Source organism: Gobius niger (assembly GCF_951799975.1).
Source record: "Gobius niger genome assembly, chromosome: 1".
Lineage (NCBI taxonomy): Eukaryota > Metazoa > Chordata > Actinopteri > Gobiiformes > Gobiidae > Gobius > Gobius niger.
The window spans coordinates 55,625,518-55,648,792 of NC_136852.1; the positions used below are offsets into that span (position 1 = coordinate 55,625,518).

At 40.6% G+C, this 23,275-nt stretch overlaps 1 protein-coding gene across 1 annotated transcript in view; it reads left to right on the forward strand.

Moving 5' to 3' along the window:
* The first annotated feature begins 381 nt into the window (after window positions 1-381).
* pdlim2 (PDZ and LIM domain 2 (mystique)) overlaps window positions 382-23,275 on the forward strand; it is a 34,068-nt gene continuing 11,174 nt past the window's right edge. Inside the window, exons 1-6 of the mRNA XM_079554655.1 lie at window positions 382-775; window positions 8,604-8,724; window positions 11,417-11,568; window positions 13,458-13,527; window positions 13,692-13,837; window positions 14,954-15,017. Coding sequence (XP_079410781.1) covers window positions 8,632-8,724; window positions 11,417-11,568; window positions 13,458-13,527; window positions 13,692-13,837; window positions 14,954-15,017 — 525 coding nt within the window. The 5' untranslated portion in view covers window positions 382-775; window positions 8,604-8,631. The remainder of the gene's footprint in view (window positions 776-8,603; window positions 8,725-11,416; window positions 11,569-13,457; window positions 13,528-13,691; window positions 13,838-14,953; window positions 15,018-23,275) is intronic.

Sequence of the window (23,275 nt, forward strand, 5' to 3'; positions counted from 1 at the left end):
AAGAGTGGTGCACACTGAATGGGTGCTGCTGCCGGATGCTCTCTCATCGAATGCAATTTCTCCATCTGTGAGATCAATAAAGTATCATCTTATCATCTTATCTTATCTTATCTTATCATGAATGAAACTTCTCATTACCTCTGTGAATTTTGACATAATGGTGTCCTTGACAGACGGTCAAATGGCCCTTATGAGGTCCCGAGGAGACACAGATCTCTCACCTGTCCAAGTAAAGGTGACGCGCAACGTCGTCGTCTGAAATGACTGCAGTGGCTGCGCTCTGTCAGCAGGTGGCGCACTAGGACTTAATGCTGTCGGGGTGTTCTCTGGTTAAATGACATGCTGCTGCTCAATTATCACCCTCCTCTTCAACTCCCGCCTCTCTCCCTGACATGACACGCCCCGGGTTTGTACCTTTGTAAAATGTGTTATTTTGGTTTGCTCCAGCACATGGCATGTTGAGCTCATCCCTCGAGCGCAGAAGTACAACCGCGAGTGGTGGTGAACCATATTGTGCTGCATCAGAGACTACAAGCCCCTCATCATCACGCCCACTACTGCGCTGACATTGCTGGAGTTAGCAAGTACATATATAACAAGGCTGTTTTCCTGACTGTTGTTTTTGGTGGCTGTCTTTGCCCCGGGCTGAGCTGCGCTGGGACCTGCTGTCTACTTTCTGGGTGTGTGAAGTGAAGTTTGGCGGAGAGGCTCTGGCACGTTCAGCAGGTGGTGGAGAGGGCGACGCGGGCAATCAGATCAAACCACATCGATTTTGGTAAGTAAACATTAAGCAAATACTCTTTCTTAACTGATAACATGCTGTGTTTCACGGTTGTTTAGTGAGTGGGATATGATGTGTATTACAGTAGGGTCTTGACTTGAACGCACTGAGGCGATGTTAAATTAAGATTGATTTCAGCTCTGTGAGAACTTGGAGCCACGAGAGGTTTAATGAAGCATAGTAGCACAAGTGGAAAAGTGAAGACATTTATAAAAAGGGGCTCATGAGCAGAAACACAAGCCCACACAAGAAGCCTCTGTGTTGAAGACGAGGAAAGGTTGACTCTCTCCACTGTAAGCAGTCAAAAGTGATTTGTGGAAAAGGCTGAGCCAGGTGCAACCCCAGGAAAGTAAAAGCCAGTGTTTTGTGTGTCATTAAGTCAACTGGTGGTGAATCCTCTTGGTCTCCTCTCAGGTGAAGTATAGGTCTGTAGCAGCAAGACAAACATGCAGAGATGTCAGTGTAGTGCTGCCAAATGTTTTGACACATTGCCAAAACACATCTCATACTGTGAAACCATATACTGTGTATGATCCTGTTGAATTTGACATAATGTTACATCGTCTCATCTGGTTGAATGTCAGAACAGCCACAGTACAATACAATCTTGTGAACTTATGAAAAATAACCAGGTCTGCTCTTTTATTCCCACTGTGTGCATTCTTCATCAAAAATAACCATTTTACAGTCTTCTATTTAAGCTCTGAAATAACATGTTGGGTGTGTGTGTCCTTTTGTTTGGTTTCATTACAGAGAGCTCTTTTCTATTGTTACATAATTTGAAACTTGTGCAGGAAGTCCGTTTGAATCTGTGGTTTGAGTCGTGAAAGAAACGTTGGTCCGCCAAGCCTTTTGAAACTAAAATACCTTAAATAGTTTCACAAGGAAGTGTTCTTTTATTTAGATACAAAGACATTTGTTCTGTCTTAACGCGAGGCATAAGGAGCTGAGCAGTGGTGGTTGTTTATGTGTGAAAACTAATGATGCATGCAGAGGTTGCGGTGAACTGCTTTGATTGCTAAGCAGCAGAGTAAGTTCAGTGAGGAAAAATGAAACGTGATCTCTCTCTCTCTAGTCTACATGATGATACAGAGGCAGATAGCTGGTGCCGGTGCCACAGTGCCCTTGCCTTGATACAAACTTTTACCGCAATGTGCTGCTGAGATGAGTTAAAAGCACCGTGAGAACTTTACTTCTGATTGCACAATCTAAAACAGCAGACAATCACCAACACCCCGTCTTCTTCTTCTGTTGTTGTTGATGATTTTCCCATCTCCCTAGTGACTGCCGCTAAAAGTGTGAATAATAAGATTGCAATGTAATTTCACTTTGTTCGAATCTGGGAGGGGCACTGCTATGACGTGGGCCTTTTGATTGGCTGGGCGTGTGTGTCCAGGTATTGGCACTGACCTTTCAGAGCGCCTCATGACACAGGCCCCAAGCACGGCTGACTCCCTTCTGCCTCTGGAAAGTTTGCTCTGGTCTGTCGCCATCAGCAAAAGCTCTGACGAGTGTGATTCATTCCGGAAATATTCCCCTATGGCTCAATTGATCACAGGAGAGGTTTTCACATCACAAGTTCACATCTCGTACTCAAATGTGTTGTGTCTGCTAACCTCATCATTCTGTCTGCTGTTATGAACAATATCTAAATGTCTCTACTTTTGTCACGATTCGTAAAAATCGTTGAGGATTTGACGCCAAGACAAGGGGCTAAATACTACAATGACAATTTGACTTTGCACCTTCTTGTAATTTTGCGTGTCTGTCACTAACAGTGTTGTTCTGACATGTGCACTGTGCTTAATGTGACTCATCGGGGCAAAGCACTTTAGAAAATAACACATAACATTTCAAACAGTCACCTCAGCAGATTTGGTCTAATTCACTCTGAATTACAGCTAAGTGCATGTTTGGGTTTAAGTGCTCCATTGGAGATGTCACATCAGTGGTAGGTGTTTCTTTGAGGCTTGGTGTAAAAAATGTTGAACTCAGTCATGTGAGTTGCCCTTTGTCTGTTTAATGTAAAGGCAGGACTTGATGTTAAGGTTTTTGCAAGTCATAGTAATTCGCCAGGATATAAGAAGTGCCTGTCATCGTGTTGATGATAAGCACCTTTTTAAATATGTATTTGATCATGATTGATTGCCAGAGGAAGGGTAAGCAGCCATATGTACTCATGTAAGGGTAACATTACTAAGCCACACCGCGTAACATTTCATTCAATAAATAGGAGGCTATACAGACATTTATTTTATTATGGATATATTTATTAAGAAAAATATGAACAAGCCAAACTTTATCTTTGCTTCCACGGCTCGTCTCCATGGAGATGTTGACTAAAGGCAGCCAAATATGAGATGTAAATAGGTAGTTAGGTCCTCATCCAAGCCCGTTCTGTGATTACCCACTGCAAAAATACCCTTTTCTGTGTCGAGCTGGTCATTAGCAGAATGTTTTTTAATGCTGACATCTTAAAAAAAAAAAGTACTGGCCCAAATATTTACTCAAGTAAGAGTAAAATAGTGCTTGGAGAAAGTTTTGCTTGAGTGGTGTGAGTACTGAGTAACTGTTTGAGCGTAAAAGTTAACAAAACTTAAAAAAAGATTTACTCATAGTGTCATGAGATAGTTTTTTTTACTTAATAGTACAGATACTTCATTTTAATATTACATCCTGTAAAAGTAAATTACAGTTACTTCAAAAAGAGTATGTACTACCCACCTCTGTTAATTGCTTTACAGGCCTGTGAAATACACCAACATGCCATTAGAACCTCCGTGTGGCTCTATGAATGCATGAATTCCTACTGGGCAGTGGCCAGGCACAGTAGTGTTACTAGTCAAAGCAACAATCTAACATTGGCTAACATTGATGTCTTCCTTTTTTATCATAGTAGAATACACCAGCTAAACTACAGATATTTTCCCTCCACCTAAAATGATATACTAAATAGAAGCTAAATTTCAGAAGCTTGTTCATGAGACCGGTGGTTAAGGGCTTTGGTTGGAGTAAGAAGCACAAACTTTACTAATCCAAGGTAACCACCAGGTGTTAAAAATGCAAACAGTCTTGTTTTTCAAACGGTTTGCCCTAAGTATACATGACATAATGCGGCCATTGCATCAGAGTGAACCGTATTTTACTACACTTGTGCCTGTGCAAACGCAGCTGATGCTGAACTGCGATGACTTCATGACTAGAATTCCAGCCATTGTTTGGGTGTGTTGAATTGTACTGCCAAATTGTTGTGGCAGCAAAAGCAGGGAGATGTCACCAGAACAGAATTCACCTTTCATGTTCACTGGCAACCATCCAACACGTGGTTCATCACTCTGGACAGTTGTTTCTTTCCTGAGCGGCACTCGACAACAGTAGCCATCAAGCCAAATGTTGGTAGATCCTAATAATAACTGATAATGATAACAAATGAAATTGGCTGCTAATAGAGCTAATAGAAAATACATCCCCAATTATAGAGATACAGTAACTATGGATGTAGCCCTGAATAAAAATAAACAAGCCAAGTAGATCCCAATTTAAAATGCACATAAAGAGGCAACACTTTTCTTGCGTATTTGTTAAATGTGGCTCCTAAAATTAAAGTTGCCGTTGTAATCATTGACCAATATCACACCATGTTTCACCATGTTTTTATTTGAGCTTAAAACCTCACCACCATTTTGAGACTTTCACTGTCCTTTCATCTTGACGTTGCCCCTTGCTTTTTATGGCGTCAACACTGGACATTTACACAGGGAATTAGCGGAGTGCTCAGCTAATAATGCTGACTCTATTGGAGAAACTGCTGCAGCTCATAGAACTAATTGACACCATCAGAGGCTGGGAAACCTCAGGAGCCTGCTGCCTGTCATTATAAGAGTTTCACTTATTTGAGGCCACGGCAGTTAAAAAAGTGCAATGATGGTGAGCCATATTCCTGCTAATTGGCCCGGACTGTTAATGAGAGCTTGTCCAAAGCACTTGTGGAATGTAGAGAAGATGAAATAAGCCAGTGTTGAGGAAAAGTACGTGTTTAGAGCGACTGTCACCTGCATTTAGGGCTGTGACAGAAACGTGTGTGTGTTGTCTGGGTTTATTTAGTCTTTAGAAAATTTAATTTCAAGGGCAATGTCTGTGAAGTGTTATCACAACCCACTATGTCAAAAACTAGATATTCATCATAATTCTGTTAAAGGAATCAGGAGCAGACTGTTCAGGAACACACAGATGTAGGAAAATGCTTGTAATTAACAAAATGGAAACAAAGAGTTTCCAATCTTCTGACAATTTCCTGGTCACTTTTAATCAGTGGAAAAGATCAATTCCTAAGGCTAGGACTGTTACAAGATATCCCCTAATTGGTTCATTCAGTGACAAAATGTTTTATGTAGCAGCAATCCAAAAACAAATTACTTTTAAGAGAGTGGTGGATATTCTCTTTTCCCAAAATTAGGGCTGTAACTTCATTATTATTATTGCAATATTGGGTGATTCATATTCCATGGATATTATATGGATAATCGCAAAATTAGTCAGGTGTAAATCTCATTGAGATTTGAGATTGACCTAATAATTCCATCGTTGGCTTGTTTTAGTCCTGATTTGTTATTTTATGTCTTGTTTTGACACATTTGAGTTTACAAACAACAAAAGACTTACAGTTTTTGTTTGAATATAATTGAACGCATTTTGTAAAACATAATAATGTCATAGTTGTCATATTCAAGAAAGTTATGGCATATCACAATTTGTTTTTCCTCTATTGTGCAGCCGAACACAAAATTGTCCATTAAAACACCCTTGGATGGATCCAAGCGGGGTTCTTGACCATAAATATACCATTACTGACCGAAAAAAGTAAATTTGTAGATATGAAATACATTGAAAATACAGCTCAACAGTTTACATACCCTGGCAGAATTATTTATATTTTTTGGACTATTTTTCAATCAATCAATCAATTGTTTTGTATAGCCCAGTATCACAACAGGAGTTGCCTCACAGGGCTGCACCGAACATTAAGGCAATAATGTTCAGTGCCTTTTTTTCACTCCTAGTTAGTGGTTGTGTAAAGCCATTTATGGTCAGTCTATTTTTAAACCATGATGAAAAAAGGAAGCTGGAGCCAGTGGCATCAGCAAATCACTTCCATATTTGACAGTAGGTATGGTGCACTTGTTTGTTGTCAACAACAGTGAAATGTAGAGCTGGTTCGCTGATGCCACTGCAGCAGAATAAAGTGAAGGTCCCGTTACTGACCATCTCAGTCTCCTCAACTCCGTGTCATTGAACCACTGTGGGGAGAGCTCAAACCTGCAGGTCATGCGAGACAGCCCAGGAACTTACAGGAACTGGAGGCTTTTTGCCAAGAAGAATGGGCCAATTTACCATCAGAAAAAATAAAGAACCTCATCCACAACAACCACCAAAGACTCCAAGCTGTCATTGATGCTAAAGGGGGCTACACAGTATTAACAACTGGGGTATGTGAACTTTTGATCAGGGTCATTTTGGTACTTTCTTTTTTCATCATGGTTTAAGAATAGCAAACTCACACAACCACTATGAGTGAAAAAACGTTTTGTATTATCTTTCATATTCTTCGAAAAATAGTCAAAGAAAAATCTAAAATTCTGCCAGGGTATGTAGATTTTTGAGCACAACTGTATCTACAATTTAAAGCTGACTAGGCATGTTCTCGTGAGACGCTGTGGACTTTAGTCATTAGATTATTTGAGTTGCATTGAATATCTTGTTGGTCTGTTTTGGAAAAAGAAGACAAAGCATTGCTCTCCAAAAAGTTGAAGCTGAAACCCAATTGTCATGCAAAGAAAACAAACACTAAGACTCAAATATTTACTAAAACATCAACTGTGATCTCTTTGTTATTCTGAAAACCATACCCAGCTCATATAGAGGCCATCATTATACTTCACCACTTGTGCAAAATGCATGCAAAAATATACTATACGTTGTGCCGATACACAACATCACTTTGCACATGTCAGAAGAACATTTTCATGAAACTGCCTGTCTTTACTGGCACTTAAACTATGTTAGTCATGTGTTTTTGGTTTCAGATTCCTCCCATTCCTATTTGATGTGGTTACACAATGCATGTCAAGGGGACTTAAGTCAGTAGTGAGTAAAGCCAAGAGAAGTCATGTCGGAGATAAAGGGGGATCTTATATAAATGCCCAAGCTTCTCATCTGTTAATATTAAACCTGACTAGATCGATCTCCAAACCATGTGCAAGGCAGTTCAGTTTCACATTTGTGGCGCTGTGGTTGGGTGGTTGGCATGGCACGCGGGTAGTTAGAAAGTTATGTGTGCCTTTTTGTGGCTTTTGTCCTTGTGCCTGCACAGCTGCCAACTTTGAAGCTTTTAGACTTCCTGTGAAATCTGTTGTAAACATTGATCAAAAAATAACAAAATGTCCTCTATCTGCTGAAGTGAACACAACCTTACTGTGTGTCGCACCTGTTTGTGGGTTGGATGGACTAACTTTGAAGTGAAAGTATGACAAATTACGATGATGAGACGAGTGGGTCAGAACATCTACAAAATTATACCTGATGGGGTTCTCGCTTCTATGTCAAGGTCAACTTTATTTCTATTGCACATTTACAACAACCGCGGCTGCCCAAAGTGCTTCACATAAAATACATGACAATAAACTGTCCTGAAGGAATTGTGGCAATGCTTCAATGAGTTATGTAAGAGTGTGATTTGACTAAACAGATAATGCAGAGAAGATATCAGAGACAGTTCGATGGACAGATGGCTGCATATTGAACAATACAGAAGTCTATTTGCAATCTATAAAAGGTCTACGTCAATTTGACATTTTCAAAGCAATATACATCCAGGAACATTCACATTTGAGTGAGAACTGCTAATCGCGTATTCATTTCAAAACATGTTAAGCGATATAAACAGGATTGCCAGGTTTTACAAGGAGGTCTATCCTGGAAAGAGCCAGATTGATGTTACTGTGCTAATGATATTTGCATTGACATCAATCTGGGATCGCCCCAGCGCACATCATTCGGGGAGTGGACATATAGGAGTCACCAATACACACTAATGGAATCATGAAGAAGAAGCTAACGGGCTAACGGGCAAAGCTTACTGCGGCTAGCGCCACTTAAACAGTATTTACAGCCAAATTTGAGTGAAAAAAATTAGCTTCATTGTGTAATTGGATGTATAATATCCCTCTCTCCCTTTGTCTTTTCTGTCAGTGTGGTATTTACTCTCACGGACAATTAATAAATAAAAAAAACGCTACATGCAACGACACCTGCAAGTGGTGCTTATGGCCTCTAGAGGCATGAGTTACTTAGTACTGCTTTAAAAAATGTCATGTGTGTCATGTCTTATCCCTGACCTGAACCAAGCACATTTTCTCCAGTTTGGCTTTACCCAACTCTAAAAGCGTTTTGAACAAAGTGACGAAAACAAGAAGAAAGTGAGGATGAGAATGCACCAAAAGAGCGATCAAAAAAGTGACAAAAAGTGACAAAAAGCATCAAAAAGGCGTCAAAAAAGCGACAAAGGAGCGATGAAAAAGGGACAAACGCAACTAAAAAGCGATACATTTTTTTCTGTGTTCAAACAGACTGGTAGGTTTACAAACTCGGCGTAGTTAATGAAAGACATTGTATTACCTACTTAAATGCAGCTTTTGTAGTTCTCCTGTGGCCATAAAAATGACCCTTTCCACACATCTGCGCTTTAACCTGTAGCTCTAATATAAGTCATAATGTCATTTCTGATCAGTATATATGTGTAACATTCTTTTTTCCTGTTTTATAGAGTTTGACTTTGCTGAACTGGTGTCTCGATGGCGCTGACTGTGAACCTGACTGGCCCTTCTCCGTGGGGTTTCCGAATATACGGAGGAAGAGACTTCAAGAAGGCCATAACTGTATCAAAGGTACCATTCTTTTGCACGGCGTGGCTGAACTTTGTCACACCTTATCAAACCATATCCTCTGTTTTGGACCATACCCCGCCTGTAATGACATGCCAATGCAAAGTCAACTTCCTCATTTTCACATCGCTTTCCTTGCCTTTGTTTTTGTCTGCGGTCGCCGTGTACAGTTTTCCTTGAGTACCGAGCGTGCACCAATGGATGGAAGTAGATTGCATTAAGAGGAAGTCAGTGATTACAGTAAAAGTGGAAGTTTGAATGGGAGGTTGACGGGGCGGCTCCTGCTGCTCCAACAGGGAGTCGCCACATGTGAAAGCCAGCACCACGTGTATGAAATAAAGTTCATCCACGTGAATATTGTTTCTGTCGATCATATTTTCCTAGGTCAAGCACTAAAGGAGCTGAAACAATGCCACTGAAAGCAGACAGTGCTCGACAAAACACCTCCAGGAAACCATGTTCAGACTGACCTCTGTGTGCCAGATGCACTCTGCCCACTGCAATGCACTGTAGACTAAATACTGAACAATCGTATTCTCCTTTTGAGCAAAGATAAATCACACAAAACCTGCATGATGGGGCTATGCAACCGTAATTTAAAGCTTCATGAACTTCAAAGTTGTTTACAGTGCGCCCTTTTCAGCAGGTTTTGCCCCCCCCAAAAGCCAGCTTTGAAATACAGCCTCTTCCTCCTTGTCACATTTTTGTTACTGCTGCCCAGTAAACAAATCATTGTCGCTCATCTCAAATATCAAACTAAGACACAGGCTCCCACAGAGGCGGAACATTTCTCTATAAATTTAGCCTGTTTTGCGAAATGCCCCGTCACATCCACAGTCAGGTTGGGTTTGTCTTTAAAGAAGGGGCTGTGTTTTGGCACTGGGACGACCCGCTCTTTCAGCCCGATTGGCCTTGGCGATGCATGTTTTTTAGATGGGTGGAGTGACTCTGGAGAAGAGCCCCTGACTGCTTTTGGTTGATGTGTAACCAGGCGTGCCATGAACGAAAAAGCACCACAGCAACTTCTAATTGCCCCTCTATGTGGTGCACACCTTTTGTTGGGTAAAACTTCCAAATACCAAACTGACATTTTTATGAGTGAAGCTTTGCATACTTTGAATTCTACTCATTTTAATAGTGTGGCAATTACAGAATTTTGTACCGTGTGGTTAAACTTTTGCTTTAGCGAGCCTTTTGTCTGGCTTGTATACCTTGGACACATGGACAAACCACACGGACAGACCATGCTGAGACAGTGGCTGGAACATTATGTTTTGAGCCATTAGTGAGGAATTCCTTTAGATGTGGAAGTATAACATTGGCTTTGACATGCGGTGAGCCTGAGGTCAAAGGCCAGGCCTAGTCAAACTATCAAATAGTGTCGTTCTAATGACTTCTGCCCAAGGGTGTCATGAATTTACTGTGGCTCCCGTTGCTCTTTACCTTTTACGACTATTCGCACTAGGGCTGCACAACATAGTGCCAAATTATTATCGCAAATAGGTGACACAATATCTATGTCGCATGAAGAAGCCATAATATATCACACAACAACCTAAAACAGTGGTTCCCTTTTTTGTCTCAGGTACCCAATGAGTCTTTCATTTGTACTCAAAGAACCCCTTTCGATGGTGCCTCCAATTATTTGGAGAATTCTCAACTAAACTAAGATTTATTAGTATTTAGTAGTGTGTTGGGTTCAGTGTTGGGGGTTAATGTATTACAAAAGTGATATGCTTTTTCAGAAACTAAAAAATATAACATAGTTATTACATTTCAAGTAAGTCGAGTTACAAGAGCATTTAAATGTATGAACGAAAAAAGCCAAACTCCCCCCAAATAACAGACACTGGTGTATAAGATGTGCATTTGTGTGTAGCTAACATTATCAAAACAAAACGGAGGGAATGGGGAAAGTGAAGGAAAAGGAAATCTTTGACTGCAGTTTTGCTCAGTGACATTTTTATTTAACTCAAAAGTAACTCAAAGTAGTGTAACTCAGCTACATTTTTGAAACGGTAATATGTAATACAAACATATTTGACTTTTATAGCTGTAACTACTAATACAGAATATATTTCAGTTTTAAAGTAACTTGCCCAACACTAGTTGGGTTCAAAATAAGGCTAAAACACCCTTAAATGTAGACGTTTTACAGGAAAATATCCCCACAATTAACTCTTCTTTTAAAGTCATATTGAAATGCAGTTCAGTGTCATCTTCTTTTTGATCTGAAGTAATTCTAAGCACCCGACTGCAAAACACTTGTACACCCCCGGGGGTCCACATGCTCGTTGTTGGGAAACGCTGATCTTTTAGACGATTTATTTTTAAATTAGCCTTGTTGAAATTGTTTCATAAAATACTACAGGGATGTTATTGCAAGATAAAAGAAAAACGTGTACAATGGATGCACGTTTAAGAAATGATGAGTTCTCCAAATACCACCACTTATAAAGTCAGTCTAAGTCTATTAAAAGTAACAGCACAGTTGGGTCTAAACTTGGACGGAATGAGGGAAAATTAGGACTGAATCATGATCAAAGTATATGTGTTAAAATAAGAGACATTTTGGAGAAATCTTTCCAAAGACTGGAGCTGCAATGGAGCCTCGTGTCACTCGTTCCATTGAAACGTTCCACTATTTTATCCTTTTTTATTCATTTTATTCATTTCCCTCTCATCTTTTCCACAGGTCAATGACGGCAGTAAGGCTGAGCAGGCAAGCCTCCAACCCGGCGACATTATTTTGGAGATAAACGGGGAAAACACCACAGACATGTTGAATGTTGAGGCCCAGAACAAGATCAAGAACTCAAAGACACAACTGCAGCTGATGGTTGAGAGGTATGCTGCTGCTGCTGTCATGAGTTTGATCAAATACTTCATCCTATTATAAAATGTTTGTTTTGCCAGTACCACATTGTTCTCAGGTCTCTTTCCTCCAACATTACATTCTGCTTCATCATGCCGGCTCTGTACACAAACTAGTGATTGCAATCAGGGGAAATGCCTGCATGTTTTCTTCCTGTACTCCTCTTAAATTTGGCCGAATCTTGTGTGAAGAATGGGACATGTTTGTCTATCACGGTTGCTCTACTGTTTTGCGGCCCTTACTGTATATATTCTCACGTAAGATTATAATGGGATCTGCCCCTTTCAACAAGTTTTTTTCTTGTGCAAAATATTTCCCAGCTTACTCCATGTATTCATCATGCCAGAAAAAATATTATTACTCCCTGCCCAGAAAAATTGTGGTGCTGGAGTATGTGTACTCCATCCATTATGCAAATCGACTCATTGATTTATTTGAATCACACAGGGACTTGTCAGGTTTGTAAATGACAAGATTTGACATCTGGACTGATGTGGCTCCACAGCTGCTGTTCTTGTGCTCTTTCTATACAGCTGTATAAAATAAATGTATTTCTATGTGCACTGCTTTTACCTAGTGATATTTAACCTGGAGCTCTGTACCAAATCACAATCCCTTTCATTATCCTGCCATTTTAAGTGCATTACTATCGTCTAGCCTTAAAAATGCAATATGCAACTTTTGATGCAAAAAAATAAAAAGTTTATATTAGTGCGTATTTGACCTTGTAGTGTCTCAGTGGCTGTATGAGTGGTCAGCATGGCGCCTTTATTTTCCATCACAGTGGTCTCTACAACGCTCCAGGATCAATTGTTTTGTAGGTTTTGTGGTGAGGGGGTCCATCAGCAGAGAAAACCTTCCAAACAGTTGAACCTGAAGCGTCCTAGAGACCACAGTGATCGAAAGTAAAGTCGCCTTTCTGACCTCTCAAACAGCTGCTGGGTCACTACAAGGTCAACTACGCACAAATATCAACTTTTTTTTTTTCACATCAAAAATTGCTTGTTCCACCTTTAAATAGCATGTCGGTATGTTCAATCCATTTAAATCCATTTTCAATCAAACTTTTTATCTTTATCTTTATCTTAAGTTAATTCTTTGTAAAAACAGTCATTTCATTTTTTTTAAACTGAAATTCTTGGTGCCGATAGGAATTCTTCCTGTGTAAACCTTGAAGAATCTCCCTGGGGCAGAGTGACAGCAGGCGCCACAATGATCGCTATGAGAAGCACTTTGCATTGCGCGCCAGAGTATCGAACAAAACGCTGCATCTCCCTCCACAGTTACATTAGACATTTTGTGTCAAAAGTCAAATTTACATCAATTTGCTGCTACATAAATCATATTTTCCACAGGAGTAGGACATGTGTCTGCTTCATAAAACATAAGACATCTCTATGCTGCACAGCTCCAGCAGCAGAAATGTGCTTGTGAGTGATTTACCACAGGCATTCAGGCCTTCCTGTGAGCTTCATTACACTGGGCTCAACCCAGAGCCAGGCTGCCTCTGGCCCTGCAGCCAGGGGGCCGCTGTGTTTGCATTGGCGCTTGCTGCTCATATTTTCCCCCTGCAAAATTCAGCGATGGCATTGCGTACAAAGTAAGCTTTATTTTTAGGCACTGTAAAGCAAAGTAAGAGTTGGAAAGTGAAGACACCCTGAATAAATATTTCTAAAGCAGAAGTTAACTTTCCACAAATCTTCCGAACCAATTATTTAGACATATTTTTTTATCATCATATTTTATTCAATATAAAGCAAATGATGAATTTATCAGTTGTGATCTCTTATCTTATGTTAAGTGACTCTCGTAGAGGGATGGAAATACGCTTTATGACACTTTACCTTTTTTTTGTGTAAAGGCCAGAAGTTCCCAATCTCTCCCAGACCAATGGTATTAACTCACCTGACCAGCTGACCGGGCGCTTTCAGGTCAGTATCAAATACCAATGAAATGTGTTTTTACCAGCTCTTATATTATCTACATTAAATTTCTGCAACCTTGGATGTGTTTAGTCAGCCTCATGTTCTGAATGGTTCTGAATGGTTCTGAATGGTTCTGTCATTCCGTCATACGTGTGTCTCGTGTATTGCAGGAGTCTTTAATCGTCAGTCGGGATGAGAACCAGAATTACAGAGAGTACTCCCTCTCCAGTCCTGCCTCACTGTCGCCTGGACCCTACTCTCCAGACCCTCCCGCCAGTCCAAACGGCAAAATACTCAGCCCTAACAACAACAAGGGGTACATACACAAACACACAAGCATTGAAATTAGTTAAGTTCCTTCTCTTGTGTTGTTTTTCTAGACTATTACAGCATTTTACTTCCGTTATTAGTTAATCGTCTACTGGTAGAATAAAATGGGCTTTAAAGCTTTCATTTTGAACTGTTGAGCTCAGTCCATATTGTAGCTTGAACCTTTAAGCATTTGAGTTTTACAGCAACCATTGGTCTGCCAAAGTGTAAGGATGACTAGCGTCTCTCGGGGGAAGTTACATGATGCAATTTGTGCTGTAAAAAGTACAAAAACTGTGAGTATAACCCTTGTAAGAAACCTCCTACGAACTGAACAAGTGCTATGTTGAGTCCACAAAAGGCTGGTTGTAAAAGGGGAAAGAAAAATGGAGGTTAGTGGAGCCAGGGGACTGTGCTGTTGGAACAAAGGAAATGCACAGGATATCACATTCCTGTTTTATTCACATTAACAAAAGGCTGAGTGTGGAAGCTTCACGTTGTCGCTCTGCTTTTTTTTAACTTTTATTTGTACTTTGTTGACCACACTTCAGCCCAACCTGAATTTACCTGATTTGTAATTATCTTTTCTGTCTTCAACCAACCCCGTTTGCAGCAGAATCTCCATATCTCCATCTCCCACACCCCCAGAAAAGTATATTAAACTAATATAATAATAAACTCCTGTTAAATTACTGAAAAATGTTAGTCAAAAAAAGACGAAAGAACCTGAGGAGGGTTCCCAGAGCCCCGTGTATACTCTATATGAATAACAATACTTCAAAGCTTGAGTTGAGCCACTGAATGTAGTCTTTCTTACCCTTGGTCCCCCATCTTTTTGATGAGAACAAAATATGCCCATGACTGTGCAAACTTGCCTTAACCTGCTTGTATGTTTGCACCACTGTTGCTTCTTAAACATGCCTTTTTATATTACCTTTGTTGTGTATTGTTAAACAACTATCTTTGGATCAAGATTTCCTGATGATACACTCACAAACCCCATCCATCCTGGGCCTTACCACTAAAGAATTCAGTGCTTTTAAGTGGTCATGATGAACAATCATTCTTTTTTCAGTGCGTGTCCTTCTTAAATCTCTCCTTTGTTTTTCATCTTCTCTTGTAGTGTCCAGATGCGCTCCTGGTCTCCTGAGGACAGGGGCCTCAGACTGTCCAGACCGCTGTCACAGGTTGGTTTATGTCTTTAGTAAAGCTCCCTGCTGTAAATTCTGCTTTTATACATGCACTCTTGACTGAACATCATTTATATCCACGCACATTTAAGAAATATCTATAAAAGCCTTTCTTCACGAGAGCAAAATAGTTAGCCAGACCTTAAAGGAGACCTATCATTCACCTATCATTGTAAAAACGAGGGAACAAAGGGGCCCACGGATTCGGTCTGGTCTGGTACTTTTTTTTTTTCCTTACATTATTGGCTTACAACATAAACTGCATTCTTATCCATAAATGCCACACAAAGTCAGCTGTGTTTTGTTGAATGTTCAGTTTTATGGGGTAAACATATCATGAGCATGTTTTGTTTAGATGTTGCCTAGCCTATCGCTTTTGTATGACTTTGATCTCCGCTCCGCACACGCGCGACAGACACACCTGATGAAAATAATGCCGCAGCAAGAAGCAAGGTAAAATCAGAATAACAAGGCGGCAGCTTCTTACTAACCTTTGATTGATTGAAGAGCAACTTCTTTTAGCATCAGGCTTAAGTTGACAGAAAGAGTTGTCCATGACGTGGAAGAAGTAATGCCTCATGTTAGTTTCTGCTCCTCGTGTCCTAATAAGTCCATAAGCAATTTCGAAGGTTCCTCAGCGACAAAACAAAGCATCGAGCGCTGATTCTCCACTGTAAACTCAGTCACATGACGCGCTTCCGTTTGAGCTGCAGAGCGGCTCATGCGGCGGCTTTTAATATGTGCGGTGTTGGGTCGGGTCAGCAAACTGAGACTCATTTTTTCGGGTCAGGTTTGATTTACATTGGCTCGTGTTGGGGCGGGTCAGGCAAAAAGCCGACCCGCGCATCTCTATTGTGTAACATTTACAGGCAAAAACAAGCACTTATTCGATACTAATTAACTACATAACGACAATGGAAAAACATGAGGTATGTTGCTACATTCTTAAATACACATAACATCTTTAAAAATAGAAATAATTAAGAATTTGCTATTTGAGCTGGTTTCTTTTGTGAAAATTGGTGGTGATTTGCTAAAACAAGTTGCCCTTGATCCAATCAGTGTTCCTCCTCAAATGATTTAAACCAGAGCAATCCCACATTGATAAAGTGCTAATGTTCTTCGCACTGTAATATCAATCTGCCTGGTTACAAACTTGCCACTTAAAAGGAAGGAGCTTGTTTTGTTCTAGTCTTGAAAGGGCCTGTACATGGCGAGAGAAGACGTGCACTTTATATTGTATCTAGTGTTTTCTTAAAATTGTACACAAATTGTACTTTTCAGATGTCTGATTATCGCAGTGATTTCAGGAAGCAGAAAAGAGTTGACATTTATGCAGCAGGGAGTTTATAAGCTCAAAGGTCAGTGTTTAAAATGGTTTGACATTCAGTTGTTGCAACGAGGAGCCTTTCAATTCAAGAGGTAAAAATATATAATCGCCATAACCTTTACTTCACAGTCTACAGGCTCCTTTATAATAATAATAATAATACTTAATAATACGTACCCACACATTTATCTGGTAATGCGCTCTTAACAGTGAACAGGGAAATGGTCAAATTTAGTCTCAGGGTTATCAGTAGATGTTGACTGAACTATGTACATACTCACCATTCCAAAAACATAACCCAGAGAGGGGGAACCGAGGCGTCTGGAGACCTCACTATGCTACACATGTTGTGGGAAAGTTTGTCAGCTATTCCAGCTATGCTCAAATGATTCAAGTTTGGGCCCTGATCGCGACGTGCGGGACGACGGAGCAGAGGAAGAGAAAACAATCAAGACCTTTTGTAATGACACGACATTCCATCAATTTTTATAACTTGCGGATAAGTTAAGAAGTATGCAGGGGTATGAACTTCAAAACATTCACACATTCCTTCTGTGAAACCCCAGCTGAGAAGATCCAAGTTTAAAGAATCTCATCGAGTTCAGGATTTTTTCAGCTTGTTCACATGCGATCTTGAGTACAGATGGCCGTTTGGACAGAGGCTACTGAGGCAATGTGTTTCAGGTCTTGATTCAGTCTGAGAAGTCTAGCCGTGATGTAACTCCGGCCTGTCATTTGGGTGCTCGAATTGTGTCTCTCTAAACAAATATGGCCACCTATTACTGAGTGCTTGGATACTGGCTCTGGTGATTTGATGGAAATGCATAATTTAAAGTTAGTTCATGTAAAAGCAAGTAAGCACATGTAACGAGAGTTGGTCTAGAGCTGTGCAATTATAGAAAGCATCTAATTATAGTTTAAGTATAGAAATTAGATTTTAAATTTGTAGATGTAGTTCATGATACGCATTTTAAACATGTTCAGGAGCATTGACATTTAAAAGGAGACTGAAATACGAGCTGTTAATACAAGTTTTCGATGCATTTAAGAGAATTTCTGAGGGGCTACAATATAATGTTTAGCAAGCAAAGTGCTGCGGAAAAGAGACAGGAAAAAGGTTCTGCTCTGGCCGCATTGCATTGTGACCTGGCACGCAGTAACACAACAGTCTGGAGCTCTGTGATGTATAGCCACAGTGACAACAGGCCCCTCTGTCTGGGCATAGAGGTGCAGAGTCCGAGTGTATCAGGTGATCAGTCTCAATGAATGGGCATTAAAAAAGGTTTTCCACTCTTGTTTTGGCTCTGCAAGTGAGGAAAGTGGGATGAGCAACAGGATCCCCCTTTTTCCACAGTGCTGGATATCCTGAGAAAATGCCCCGTACAATGGGGGCTGTGATGGCAGCGCCTGGTGTTGCTCTTCTCTTGCGTCACAGGCCTCTCGTTGTGTGTTGTAGATGGAGGAGACAAGGCTATGCAGCGGGGTTGACAGCTTCAATCTAAAGACCTGCATCTGTGTGATATTGTCAATTAGATAAGATCCATTAAGCATGTTGAATTGGGAAATTGCCGTTAGCACTTTGACCAAACTGTGGCATGTGTTAAAGCTTTTTTCACTCTCTGCCTGATTGTGGTAGCTCCTGGTGATTGACTACCATTGTTTATGTTTTGTACAGCCAGCTCATTGACTAAAGGAAGAAAAGCAAAGACCGTCTACATTCCAGGAAGCAGGGCATGAGATTGTATTTGAACTTGCTGGCACTGTCATGACTGAGAGCATCTGTTTATATCATCAAGAAGGGACCACAACGGGGCTGTGTTTTGACTAACGAAGCCAAAACCAAAACTGCTATTCACAAGACATGACCTATCATAGCCAGAGGACCAGCCTCCACGTCTGGCTTTGCCATCGCTGCACTTTGAGGTTCCTGAGGCGGCCTAAGTGGCCTGTTGGATCCTGAGCTTTGGATTGAGTGTTTATTTTAGAAATATTTCTTGCCATGCAGCTGGGCCAACTCTCGCAAAGTGACAGTGTTGGGATCATGCAGACCAATGTTTCCTCTTTATCCTAAATTTAGTGAAATGTCTGCAATGACTTGTGTCACCGAGAGTTTTATTTTGAAGGGACCGGAAAAAATAGTCTTGCATTCTGCCTGTAAGCCATAAATCGCTGTTTATTCCATCTCAACCAGCAAACCAATCAGTACAGTGACTCCAGAGCAAAGCCGTGGTTGTCTCTTTAAGAAATAGACTTGGCACGAAAGAACTGCCGTGACTTGATATTTTTCAAATTATGAAGATGGATTTATGTTTGTGAAGGCTCTCATTCATCCAGGGAGTATCCATAGTAGAAAAGCTTAAATCATCAACTGGACTGGGTTTTGGTAAAGTTGAGGACGTTTTGCTTCCAGTCAGAAGTCAGTCAGTTTAAGTCAGAAACGTTGGTAAAAGTGTCTTTTCTGCCCTAAAGAGCTAGGAAGAAGCTTCTGTGACTTGAAGTGAAACGTCCTCAACTTTACCAAAACCCTGTCTAGTTGATAATTTAAGCTTTTCTACGAAGATGGATTTATTACATTTGGCACAATGTGATTTTAATTACTGAAAATGCCTGTTCCTAAAAGGATAGTGACAGTCGGGGCAGAGGTTTGCTTTAATGTTGTTGATGAAGATACTTTGTAATCATGGTCTATTTCAAGTCTGACTTGAGCGGCGCTGCTGTTGGGTTTGGCAGACGGTCGTGCCGCTGAGCCGAGCCAGTGTAAGGGGGAGTGAGCTGTTTTCCTCCCTGTGACCGGACAGAGAGGGACCTTTTCACGTGGACTTGGAGCCATTAAGTTCAGTCTCCATTGTGACCATTACTGGGGCAGCATGCCTCTCCTCATGCCCCAAGATTGATCAGCCTTGCCTGTTTTTCTTTCCCCTGGAGCGGAAAGGCAAACCAGGAGGCTTTTGATTCCCGTAGCGCTCCAAAGGGCCAAACTCACAGGAATGCTCTCTGGGCCATGGAGGTTTATTACTGGGAAGTTTTGGCTCGGATATAAAGATGGCCATTTTTACTCTTGGTTGAGTTTATGAAAGTACTTGTCAAGGGAACTCCAGAACAGTGTTTTACTAGACACCCTGCAAACGTAAATGTGTAGTTTATGCCCTGGTTTTACACTACATCACCAGTGCTTCACTAACCGTATACTATTGTGGCTCATAAATTACAAATATGAAGTTGACGAACAATCTGCTGTTTAAGTATTACATCTGTGAGGCTCAGCCAAGTACTTATAGTGACATTTTCTTGATTTGCAGTAGCCATCAGTGGGAACTCCTGTAGAAATATGACCACTAGCATACACAGCATAGTATATACATGTGTCTAGGTTTTACAGTCCGGCTTATGTCAGCTGCATTATATTCAAATGTAATCCTAAAACAAGGGAAAAGTATTATGTTACTGAATTTTAAATCAAAGTTGTCAAAACGTGTACAGTTCTCACCTCGTGTATTATGCAGCAACACATGTGTAGAAATGGCATGACATTACGGCAACTGCTCTGTTATGAATATCGAATGTTGGTCTATAAAGTAAATATATAATGCGTTAGAGTCACCCCGTAATGGCCAACAGATGTACAGGGATCTGGAAATGCAGTTAGGGCCCGTGTGGAGATCTTTATAGGGATGAAAAATGGGTTGCTTGTAGCTGCCATGGTGGATAAATAAACACTTGGCCTCATTCATTTTTCAGTGGATCTCCTGGTGGCACTTTGAGGGAGTCCCACCCCCGGACCACCTACTGTACCATCACATGAGATGGATTTGGCCTTTCCCCAGTCACTTCATTTTCACCACTCACACGTTTACAATTATTTGGGCATTGCTGAACTGAAGAAATGTTAAGCATAGGAGCTGGTTATCTTATATACTAATCCGTTGTGAATACCGCAATTCCAGTAGAGATTATATTTTCAGTCTATCATGCATAGAATTAAGTGATCTGTCTGGGGCTGTAATGAATGGGTCTTCTGTTACATTAGTCTCAGAGCTTTTGAGTTTATTTCAAAGCAAAATTTGGACTTCAAGAAAGTATTGAGCTGGTTTTTAGGTGTGAGATTAGATTTCTAGATTGACCCTGCTAGTCACCAGACAATAAGTGGAGTTATTAAAAGTTGTACAACCTAACACAACAATTAACATTATTCCAGGCTTGTGGCTGGACATTACTGCTCTGTAGTTTGTTACTCAAAGTCAAGACACCATCATACTTTTACGTTCATTTTCCGTACTGTGAGACACTTAAAGGGATAGTTCAGGATTTTTGAAATACATACATTTCCTTGTTATCCAGAGTGTTGTTTATTTCTGGAGATTTTTTTATTTTTATTATTCATATAGTCCTTATATATGAAGAGTTTAGTGGCGCTAGGCTAGTGCTAGGCTAGCTGCATGTCTATGGTAACTAGTAGCCTGCATTAAAAAGAGTCTGACCCAAGCACAGTGAACCTGAGACAAATCACTTATAACACCTGACTACTGATATAAATGTCTGTGTTGACTGAATAATTTTGCATTTGCAAGAACTTATATTTGAGCAGCATCAGCTTCCTACCCGATGATTTTCAAGAGTTTTTTTATGCAGGCTACTAGTTACCGTAGACATGTGCTAGCCTAACCCTAGCCTAGCACCACTAAACTCTTCAAATATAAGGACTATGTGAATTGAAAAAATATATCTATATCTATATCCATCGAGAAATCAACAACACTCTGGATAACTAGGAAATGATGCCCTATGTCAAAAATCCTGAAATATCACTTTAATGAGGTCTGTCTAATGCAGCAAGAAGACATTGTGTAATAAAAAGTTAAAAGAGCTGAAGTATGTTAATGGGCTGATTTATATATGCAGTATTCCCTCATGCTCCCGCTGTGCTTTTGTATGTTACAGTATGCGGACAGAGTTATGCACTATTATTTAGACTTGATTATAAGGCAGTGTTTATCAGCGACGGTGGATAATGAGTAGGTTGTTCCCAGGACCTCCTCCAATGAGCGCTGCTGGACAGGAACCACTGTACACACATCTTTGATTATTACCCAGCCTGGGATGCCTAATGCCCCCCCCCCCAGTGCTACAGCAGTCATGTCTGTGGTGGAGACAGAGAATTAGCAGTTAAACGACTTTCTTTCAGCGTCCCCAAAAATAAAAACTTCCCCTCGGGCATTGCTAATGTGTCGTCTTGGCCCATGCCCTGTAATTGAAACTGCTGGGTGGTAGTGATGATGCAGAAGTCTACTTGCTTAAAACCAGACTCGATGATCATCCGTGGCACCATACACGCTGTCTCGCTTTAGCCTTCATCTAAAACACATGCATCTGTTGACAACATGAAAAAAGAGCCAATGCTGAGCAAGATGCACGATTCGCTCAGTTGCCAATGTGCATAAGTTGTTATTTTTATGTTTATCTTCTTTTATCCTGGGCCATATTGTGATTGTGAGATCTCTGAAGCTGAGCAAAGACGGCCCTGCAATACCTGGATGGGAGGTGGAAATACCAGGTAGCTTTGGTGAGGCGTTTGTGAGTGAGTGGTTGGTGGTAGTTTGTTGGTCCAATGGCGCAGGTCTTCTGTCTAACCCCCGAGGACAGATGTGGCCAGTTACACATGTGCGTAGCTTACCACCACCGAGTATGGAGCAGATTAAATCAGTTTTGGGTGACTTGCGCTATGTGAAAAGCGCTATACAAATAAGATTCCTTTCCCCTTCCATCATCTGAATACAAAAGTAATGTGTTTATATTGTGGACTGTAGCAAACGTATTGCATATTTCACGTCATCAAAACAAACGCTCAATTCAGAAAAAGAAAATGCCATGCTGATGTGCCCCACATTTCATTTGTTTTGTGGGCCGTCACTACTTGTACAAGAAGCTTTTGCATTATTTGTGATTCTTAAAAAAACAATGGGACATAGTGGCACCTTTTCACCAATAATGTTTATAGATGCTGATTTATTATAATGGAATAAATGATTCACCAAATCACTGGTTCACTGCAAAGACAATTCCCCACAACGGCAGACATGTCGGCTAAAGGAAAATTAGATTACTGCATCAGAAGTAATTTAAGAGCTTTGAATACTAGCATGTTATTGTACACTCACACCAATGGCATGGCCCTAATGATCTAGACCCCCAGTGTATGGGTTGATTACAGTTTCTTTCAGCTTTAATCAGTGTTTCCTCTTTTTGACAGCCACAGGAACCAAGAAGAATTGGCTGATGAATTTCTCCAAATGTTTTTTCCCATATCTAAAGTACTTTCCCATCCAAGACAAAATAATAGGCTTGCCTTCAGCTCTGAAGTGCCCCTCCCATAGTTAACTGGTGTGTCATGTTCTCCAATTGGCACTGCTATGGCACAGCACACATGCAACAAGCCCTAACTGTGTAGCGCTTTAGTGGTCTAGTAACAGCATTGAACCACAAGGGAGACTCGAGCCTTGGTATCAGTCCTAAGCCAAGGAAAATGAAAAAGAGTTGCGTTCAAATTGACATCTGCGAGTTTGCTTACTAGGGGGTAGATGATTTGTTGTGGCAACCGAAGAAGCCTACTATGTACTTAAGCCTAACTGCATAGTTAGTGCAGCCGAGTTAAGTCACAGAGCATCTGGAAGTGGATAGATAAATCAATCTGTAATCAATGCAATCTGGGTATGTTTTGGATATTATCATGTTAAAACCCGATACCTGACATTTCTAACATCCAGATTCTTTTACAATATACTTAAGCAATACTTTTTAAAACGTTTTTCTAACACAGGGACAACAGTTGATAAAAACAATAGGTCACTCAAGCACAAAGGCACAAATCCTTATACCTGTTCTTATATTGCATTCCTCTGTAGATCGGAGGCGACTTGTGTTATTACTT